A 9611-nucleotide genomic window follows, 5' to 3' on the forward strand; every position below is an offset into this window, starting at 1 on the left:
AATGACAAAATTATACGTGAATTTCCTCTTGAAAAACAGTCTATCATGAATTGTAATTTGACACACATATCATTTGTCAAAGCAGTACCTTCATTTGCAGTGCAGTTGCAAGTATAGATGGGAGGTAAATGTGAACTAAGGACATGTGCTACAAGACATCTTTGATTACTGAGATGCACTGTACGTATACAGTATGACAGATTCATCATTAAATTAGGGCAGGTTAATGGATGTTGAATCATTGATAGGGTAGGTGTTCTATAAACCATAAAGATGATATGATAAAAATGTCGCGAATTAATTTTCTGTGTGCTATATTTATACACAGATCTTCTGTGGATGTAGGCTACCTCAAATCTTTGTCTCATCATGTAATTCCAGACAGACTGTGTGAGTGCCAAACCATTACTTCCAGGACTCCTTGTTCTTCTCTTCAATGAAGAAAGTTCTTAGTGGCATTGGCTGTATGTTTGGGGTTGTTGTCCTCAGAATAAATTTGGGGCTAGTCAGATGCCTCCCTGCTAGTATTGTATGCTGTATTTCTCAGCATAAGGACACCATTAATACTGACCAAATTTGCAGAAATGCAGGCCCAAACTTGAAAAGAACCTCCACCACGCTTCATGTTGCCTTCAGACACTCATTACTCTACTGCTCTTCAGCCCTTTAGCAAACAACCTGCCTCCTACTACAACCAAATATTTCAATTTTGACTCATCAAGATCACCTGATGCCATTTTTCTGCACCCTACACTCCCTGATTTTGTGCAAGTGTGCAGAGTGTTCAAGATGATGGTTTGAAGCCAAAGGGTGGTCACACCAAATATTGATTCTTTGCAATGTCACGTATGATGGATTGGATGCGCCTTGAAAAGGACAACATAAACTGGGTCAATCTGAATAAGCATAGTGCAAAAGTGTCAAATACAAGCTGTTTGCTCTCTACATAATGGCTGTGCTGGCACAGTAGTTTTGATTTTGATATAATATTGTCTACAAAGCTGACAAAAAGCCAATTTTACACTTGTGGAATTAAATAATTATTAAGTCCTTAGTCATGCGTTTGTCTTTCTGTGAACCACATTGGACAGACTGTTAGTAATGAGAGACACTTCCTTGGTAGCAATATTTCGAAATTGATTATTTTTCCTTATACTCAGTGAACACCTCTACACCTACTCATTCATCACATCTAATTAGACAAGTATGTGGCAGCAATGCACTGCCTAAAATCATGCAGAAACAGGCCCAAAAGTCCAGGTAATGTTCACATCAACCATCAGAATATGAACAGTAATGTGATCTCAGTGATTTGGACTCAGCATGATTGTACAGTAAATGCTTTAGAAGATTCCCCTAACCCTACAATTTAGTCAGAATGGTGCAATTTTACTGAAACCACGGAAGTTGAACAATTAGTAAGTAGCAGTTCTGCGGATGGAAACACCTTTCAACAGTCAACAGAGAATAGCCAAACTAGTTTGTGCTGAGAGAAAGGCTACAGTAATAACCACTCTGCATCTCAGAATTTACTACACTTTAATCTTTGAGGCAAATGGGCTACAACAGCAGAAAACTATGACTACATCAGGTTCCAGTTCTGTCAGCCAAGAACAGAAAGCAGAGGCACAAGCTTTTAATATGGTTTTGATGTCTCAGATTTTATTATTTTGCTCAAAAAATTATGGTGTTTATTAGTATTATACATTATATATATATATATATATATATATATATATATATATATATATATATATATATATATATATATATATATATAAAGAGAGAGAGAGAGAGAGATAGATAGATAGATAGATAGATAGATAGATAGATAGATAGATAAATATTTGTTTTTCAACCAACATTATAATTACAAACAAATACATTATTACATCATGGTCTGTGCTGTTACAATCATCATTTGTATTGAATGATTTCCAGGCAGAGTCGATCCAGCTAGATGTTTTTTGTTTGCATGAAATACATCCAAAGAAACATCAGTGCACTGAAGGTTCCATTTGTTCATCAAAGTTTCTATAGTCCAATCTGAGCTGAAACATTTTTTTTTAATTAATCATTGACAGTCACCTCACCAACACCAATGTTCTTTAATAGCAAGTCAATAACAACTGACTGACGTCTTGACTGAACATTTATGTCATGAATAACAGAACATTCCATAGTTATGCGTTTTTTCATTAATTGCAATAGGTTTAAAATAAATTGGGACTGATACCTTCTTTCTTGATATGTGGTCCAGAACTGACCAGAAGGGTTTCGCCTTAGAAGAAAGGAGATTGTTACAAGTACATCTTCAAAATCTGTTGAAAGAAAAAATGAGAGGTGGTTGGTAAGGCAAGACTTACAAGGAAGAAAACAACATTAAACGAGTCAGGTTCACCTTCAGGTTCATAGAAAACATCTGATCCCAGTATAATATCTACAGGTGGTAGAGACCTCAGTTCTGGTGATATCTCTCCCCAGGTGAGACCAACCACAGGCACTCCAGGCAGATCATTATGCTCACAACAGCGCCTGCTGTGTTCCAGACACAGAGGAAGTTCAGCGCTGTCTGACAGAGTCACATCAGCTCCACATTTAGCAGCCACAATTCCTGGCAAACTCACCCCAGCACCTAGCTATGATATAATTAAGAACTAGAAGTTATGCAAAATCTGAAATGTTAAATACACTTTACAACATTTAAGACCATTCGGATACACATAAGTGGTGAATCCAGTGAATCTCAAAGTGCAGGTTTCAGTGTTAATTTTAAAGATACAGCAAATCTAAATGTTAAATGTCAATTTAAAATACAGTCAAGTGTTTATGCTTTAGGTTACTATCTAGTGATTTTTGTGACAAAACATGTAACAATTATAAGGCCATTGTGCTGAAAACGTCATTACTACCAGTAGGAACGCCCACTGACTACCTGAAGGTAATTAAAATCGACAACCCTGTTTTCACATATACATTTAATATAACATTTCTATTCATTCACTTTTAGATTAATATTTTAAAAGCTTAACCTCGAGTACTTTTTTCCTTTGTATATTCTCTCTCATGGTCCACACATACTGAGCCAAAACCACTGCACAGGGCCAGACGTACATCCCATACTGCGACCCAAGAACCTGGAGTCAAACATGCAAACGATATCTGATAACGCGTACAAATTCTTACTACAATTAATAACATATTCGCACTTTCACTACCTCTGGGACAGACACTGTTAATGCATTCGCAAATGTGAACGTTTTGTAGATAAAATATGGTCTAGCAGATTCATCCACATTGCTCCTTATTTTCCTCGTAAGTAAACTCATATTTTAAACCATTTATAAGAGACCAGGAAGACGATGGACGTTGTAAATACAGTTCTGTTGGCTGAACCTACCCACGTGGTTTATCTACGTACAGGCATAAATTGTCACGTGGTGCTCAAATGGTACATGTGGTGCAAAGGCATAGATATCTATACACTAGATGTCGCCTTGGGGTCCTAAAAATGCGTCAAAACCGCCGACATCTTTATACGGTGCGCTTGTACTTTAAATGCATGGACGATGCCGGACTTCTGTACTGCATTTGGTTGTTCAAACGAAAGAAATATAAAAACCAGACAGCAAGGGATTACATTACACAAGTGAGAATGTGTTTTATGATATTGAATGTTAGGAAATTATATTTCTTGTTCTGTTGGTTTGTTTTAGTTCTTGGTTAAAGACCACAGCTAATCCATGTTAGTTACCCTTTAGTTTTTGACAGTTAGGAAAACTGACAATGTTTGTAGATTCCGAAGCTCTTAATAAGGACATTAAAAATTGACCCATGCTTTTTTGCTTAAAGGTGAAGACCCAACTTTATGTATGTTCTGTAAGATTCCCTTATCTGTCAAACATATTTTATTAGATTGTCCTGGACTTAACACAAGAAGAATGCTCTTTTATCAAGTTACTTCACTTAAGGACATATTCAATGACATTATGCCTAAAAAGGGTTTGGATTTTTTTTTTATCGTATGTTAATTAAAATAAATAAAAAAAAAGTACAATATGACTTGCTGTTTATATTTGTTTTGTTTTTATTGCATTTATATGATATTTGTGTTTTTGTAATTGAATTTTTGCCATGAGAATAGCTTTGACTGCTGACATGGTATTAAATAAAATAATCTGAATCTGAATCTGTTTGTAGATTCCCAAGTGATAAACAGAGACGAGTTGCAGTTGCAGCACTAAACACTTTTTTTAAATGGTTAATTCAGCTGAAAGTCCTGGAAAGATGTCACCAGTTAGGTTGGCAGTTCAGCCTCAAAGTCAATCTTTGTGTTTTTTTTTTTGGTTTATGTGACTTTAGTACATACTTATTTAATGTGGCAAAAGTATTGCGGGAAAAGAATAAATAAAAGATTGAACAGTCTTTGGCACCTCAACTATCTAACTTTCACATTATGTTCCTCTCAAATTTGTGATTTGCTTCCACCTGCAAATTGCTTTGTGTATCATATTTAATAAACCAATACAATTTAAATGTTTACATTAACATGTATAGTCACACCATTGTAGCAGTGTTACATGCAGTAGGCTATAAGGTAAGTAGTGATTGTTCATTTGAAGTTTACTCAAGTGGAAGAATGTAACTAATAAACACACCTACTAGCACTATGCATTATATTGTGAAAAAGTAGATTATCTTAATATCAAAACCTTAAATTTTCTCTGGACTTAATGATAAATACATGTCTGACCTTTGGAACGAACCAAAAAAACTAGAAATCGCATTCATGACGATTTATGGTGATTTTATTTCTTTGCCTACATTGACGCTAATGCATTAAGAGGAGGGGGTCCCCTGTACCAAGATGGCGGCTCAGTTGACGCATTCGCTCCAATGTACTGCCATATACAAGGCGACATCTAATGTATATATCTATGGTGCAAAGGGAGCAAGGCACAACACACATTCTGGCTTGGCCATGCATCATCATCATCATCATTATTAGGGTTCAAGCGCGAAGCGCTGGAAACCTATTGTTTTCGTTAGGATTATTATTATTATTATTATTATTATTATTATTCCGCCCTACAAACGATCGTGCAGCCCAAACCGTAAGGCCTAGAGAGCTCAAACTTGGTCAGATGGTAGTACTGGTCACAGTTACTCAGGCCCAAGGACTCAGCGAAATCGGCCAATAGGGGGCGCTTCAGCGCCCCTCAACGCGTTTGTGCCCATAACTCCTAAACCGTATGTCCAAATCTCACGTGCTTTATATCATTTGATAAGTCTCCACATACTGAACAACTTTGCCTCTTGGACCAATGCTGTCAATCAAATTGTTCATTAATCATTCTTGATCAGGTGAAAAACCTACTTTTGCAAACTAGTCCTAGGTTTTTCGCCTGATCGAGACCAATCCAGTGCATTAATATTCTGCGGAGTCTTAATGTCAATAATTATCGAAAAAAAGTGGAAATTTATCCTTTGGCTTGCCATTAAAGGATTATTTATGAAATGGGCGTGGCAAAAAAAATTCAAAGCCTATAACTCATAAACGAAAAGTCTAATTTATACGACACTCATTGAGAACGTGACATATGACCTTTAACAATCATGCCAAGTTTTATCTTGATCGGACGATAGGTGGCGCTGTAATTGGTAAAAAGCTGCACACCATGTATTTTCAATGGACTGCGTTGGCTGTAAATGGGCTTTTCCATTACTGATGCAAGTCTTGAAAGGCTTTAAAGTTTTGAAAATCCTTTAAGGCCTTAAACTCCCTAAAGGCCTTAAACGCATGAACCCCGGGAAATGCTGCTTGCAGCTTTAATTATTATTATTATTATTATTATTATTATTATTATTATTATTAACTGGGTGTTTTTATAAGCACAAACCCAGCTAAAAAAAATATGTCTAAAATGTTTTTGTGTACTGGGATAATGGCATGGTTGCGGGACAAGCAGCAGACCTCAGGGGACTATACAGTATAGGAACCATAAGAGGACCCTTAAACAAAGTAAACAAACAATGGATTGTTAGATAGTATGCCTATACTAGTGCTCTAATTCATATTAAACTAACAATAAAATGGTAAAAATCTAATAATACTAGGCTTAATTTGAGGCACAATAACAAACATACTGTATGATACAACATGTGATAGAAAAGAAATAGTTTATTTCCCATAAAACAAGAAACTAAAACTTAAACTAAGGGAGAGCAAGGTACAACTTATCATACACGTTGTAGCATAAAGTTGAATGTGGAAGAACCTCCATTATTTTTAATCCTAGATAGTCGCTAAATGGGTCATTCCTAGGCAAAGATTTCAAAGCAAACTATTGTTTCAAGATTGCTGTTCAATCTATTTTGAAGAAGTACAAAGAAACAGGCAATTTTGATAGCCGTTGATACAGTTGTCGGGCCAAGAAAACTTAATGCAGTACTTAATACTTACTTTCAACATAGAAAGAGATACAGGCAGATAGTTATCAATCATGCACTGCCATTAGGGAGTCACTGGCCCCACATTTTTTTTGCAGCAGGACAATGACCCCAAACATACAGAAAATGTTATGAAGTACCATCTTCAATGTAGAGAAGTACAAGGTGTCCTGGAAGTGATGGTTTCAACAAAATAACCTCATTGAGACATCCCCAGTATCCAGGATCTCAGTAGGATTTAGATCTGGGCTTTGACTTAGCCATTCCAGAATTCTCAACTTTTCAGCGAGTCCTTGGTTACTGGTATGTTTTTGTTATGTGGCAAGGTCCAGTTCCACTTCAGCTTCAATTTTTTGACAGATGGTCTCACATGTTCCTCAAGCACATGTTTCCAGAGGCAATTTTCAATGCATTGTTCACAGTATAAAAATGTTACTGAAGATTACCGAATACAAATATCATTTACACCAGAACAAGGTTTAATATGTGTCTGGAAACCAACCTATTAAATGTATTGCTGCAATAAAAAATTGAAAATAAATAGAAAATAAATAACATTAATAATTAATAATAAAAATTATTTGGATGGCCTAGTGTCAACTGAATCTATAAAAAGTGATATGTACAACTTGCATAAATTGCAGCTGGAGACTATGATCATAATCTTTAGGTCTACACCCTGTTCTTATCTTCATTCATAACTGACAGACACTAAAAGAGCACGATGAAACATTTTATTATCTGGATACATACAAACAGATGTACTTTTGCTGAACAATGTCTGATAAGGTATCAGTCAGAGGGAGTGGCTAATATGACTTCCCACTCTGGATTTCTATACAGATCATTCTTTGTAAGAGATTCTTTGTCAAGATTTGCAGCAAGGCACAAAGGCGAGACAAATAGCCAAGTCACCAAGAAAAGACAGATGACTTACAAATGGAAAAAACAGTGAGAATAGATTTATAAACAGTAAACCAAAGCAAAAAGACTGACTTAAATCGTGAGAGGAACTTTACATCGTGTAAAGGAACTGAATCAGACATCAGCCAATATTAAGAAGGACAACATTTTTTCAAGGACATTTAATTCATCATGGATCCACTTAACACTCGTTCTCTGACCATGCCTGTTGGCATTGTACGGATGGTGGAAGTTGTGCTGACATGTGTCGTCTTCAGTCTGGTGGCCTCTGTGGAATACATTGACTCATCATACTGGGCCTGGTGCATGTTTACTTGGTGCTTCTGCTGCTTTATTACTCTTTTTATCCTTATAATGGAATTCACTAGTCTCCACGTAAGGGTACCCATCTCCTGGGATGACTTCACTACTGCATTTGCTATGCTGGCTACACTAATGATTTTGGCTGCCTCAATCATCTACCCCACCTTCTTTGTATGTTCATCTTGTTCTCGTCAAATTGCTGCTACTGTCATATCCTGCCTGTGTTTTATTGCATACACTATGGAGGTAGGTCTGACTCGAGCACGACCTGGTGAGATCAGTGGTTTCCTATCAACAGTTCCAGGCCTGATGAAAGTTCTTGAAGCTTTTGTTGCCTGCATCATCTTCATCTCCCTTGAAAAAGTCAACGGGGCAGCCCTGGAGTGGTGTGTTGCAGTTTACTCACTCTGTTTCATTTTTGCCCTCCTTATTATCATCCTCACAATCTGCAGGCTGCTGGCTTTGTGCCCCTTTCCATTTGACAAAGTCCTTACTGGTTACAATGTACTTGCTGTTATTATGTACATGACAGTAGTAGTCTTATGGCCTCTTTACAGTTTCCGGGATAATCCAAGACCTTCAAACTGCAACCAATGTTATTGGGACAAACAAGTGGTAGTGTCCTTTATGTCCTGTGTAAACCTCATTGTCTATATTGTGGATACATGCTACTCAATCCACCTTGTATTCATCACACCTGCATAAAAGAAGACAAATGTAACGCTAACATTTTAAGCACAATAGATTGTGCAGTAAAAAAAAAATAAAGTGCAGTGAAATTATTTCAGTACATCAAAATATTGAATCGAGTAGCCAGCTGTTTGTAAAAAATATTTTAAAAGGGTACATATTTTTAATTAACAAACACAAAAAAACAGAAAAAACATACATAGATTGTCAAACTACTTTCGTTCTTTCTTTCTTTCTTATGATTATATTTTGCTCAGAGGAGCTAGGCTGGACTATTTTCTTATCATTCATTCTGGTGTATTGTATAACATTTGATAAAACATAAGAATATAATTCGAAATAAAAAAATAACATTTTAATATGCAAGTCTTTTGGTTATGTATTAATCTGGGTGTGGGTGTGTGCACATTATTTGTATAGTATTGTTCAGAATTAAAATGGCCTTAATGATGAATAGCAAGGCAAGAAAGTAAACTAGGCACGAAGATAATAATTAAAAAACGTACAAGCTGTAAGTTGTAAACAGTATTGAAATAATAGAACAAAGAAACAGAACAGAACTGTTGGATACTGATACTGTGATACTGTGGAGATACAATGATACAATGAGATACAATGATGGAGATGCAATGATTCATTTCAAGTAAGTTGTAGAGAATGTGAAATTTTAAAAGGAAGCCAGTGTAACTCGGATAGGATTGAGTGAGGTGGTCAAACTTACTAGCTCCTGTAAGCACTGTGGAATTCAAAAACATGTGTACTGGGTCTCTTACCTACATGTTTCTTTAAAGAGATACCAGAAGCAATCAAAGTCTTTCTAAAAAAGAATCACTTCTTCCCCTTAGCACTGTTTATGTACTACATCTAATCTACACTAAACTACCAATGTTGCTAAAACCACCAGTTACTGTACCACCCACTTTGGTAACCATATCTGTCTACTGTGATAAGGACTGTTTCGTACATCACTTTCATTGCACATCATGTTCCACTCCTACTACATGTGACATACTGCACATCATGTTCTATTGCTTCTTATTTCTATTTATTCTAATTTTAACAATTTTTTTAAATCAAATTTATTTATATGTATAGTCTAGGAAATAGTAGGCTGGGTTTTTATTTCTGTATGTCATTACTGTTAATGACAAGTAAAATCAATCCATCTACAAAGTATCAAGTTTTCTGTTGTATTCATATATCAACATGCCTGCCTACCAAAAAGGAAGCATAGCACATCTCAG

At 36.0% G+C, this 9611-nt stretch overlaps 2 protein-coding genes across 5 annotated transcripts; one reads left to right on the forward strand and one right to left on the reverse strand.

The window, feature by feature from the left end:
- Positions 1-1792: 1792 nt before the first annotated feature.
- On the reverse strand, positions 1793-3368 carry mettl23 (methyltransferase 23, arginine). 4 transcript variants are annotated; one of them, XM_060892342.1, is made up of 5 exons: positions 3219-3368; positions 3033-3122; positions 2402-2639; positions 2237-2321; positions 1793-2051 (listed from the first exon to the last, which is right to left on the reverse strand). In XM_060892342.1, the coding sequence occupies exons 1-5, from the start codon at positions 3327-3329 to the stop codon at positions 1889-1891; spliced, it is 687 nt and encodes a 228-aa protein (XP_060748325.1). In that variant the 5' UTR covers positions 3330-3368; the 3' UTR covers positions 1793-1888. The 4 variants fall into 4 exon arrangements, with proteins under 4 accessions (XP_060748325.1, XP_060748324.1, XP_060748323.1 ...); XM_060892341.1 differs by having other exon boundaries at positions 3042-3137; XM_060892340.1 differs by having other exon boundaries at positions 3033-3137.
- A 3927-nt stretch (positions 3369-7295) lies between these two features.
- LOC132860858 (myeloid-associated differentiation marker-like) lies at positions 7296-8530 on the forward strand. Its single transcript, XM_060892137.1, has one exon. It carries the CDS (start codon positions 7546-7548, stop codon positions 8380-8382), a length of 837 nt encoding a protein of 278 aa, XP_060748120.1. The 5' UTR covers positions 7296-7545; the 3' UTR covers positions 8383-8530.
- The last annotated feature ends 1081 nt before the right edge of the window (positions 8531-9611 follow it).

This window comes from Tachysurus vachellii, chromosome 18 (assembly GCF_030014155.1).
Source record: "Tachysurus vachellii isolate PV-2020 chromosome 18, HZAU_Pvac_v1, whole genome shotgun sequence".
NCBI classification, from domain to species: domain Eukaryota; kingdom Metazoa; phylum Chordata; class Actinopteri; order Siluriformes; family Bagridae; genus Tachysurus; species Tachysurus vachellii.

What these genes read in the sequence shown, in the direction of transcription:
- mettl23 (XM_060892340.1), bottom strand. Translation starts at nt 3,329, where the DNA reads ATGAGTTTACTTACGAGGAAAATAAGGAGCAATGTGGATGAATCTGCT. An exon ending in AAAGGAAAAAAGTACTCGAG is followed by an intron (nt 2,640 to 3,032) that starts GTTAAGCTTTTA and finishes ATTATATCATAG; the next exon opens with CTAGGTGCTGGGGTGAGTTT. An exon ending in ACCACATATCAAGAAAGAAG is followed by an intron (nt 2,052 to 2,236) that starts GTATCAGTCCCA and finishes AAAATGTTTCAG; the next exon opens with CTCAGATTGGACTATAGAAA.
- LOC132860858 (XM_060892137.1), top strand. Translation starts at nt 7,546, where the DNA reads ATGGATCCACTTAACACTCGTTCTCTGACCATGCCTGTTGGCATTGTA.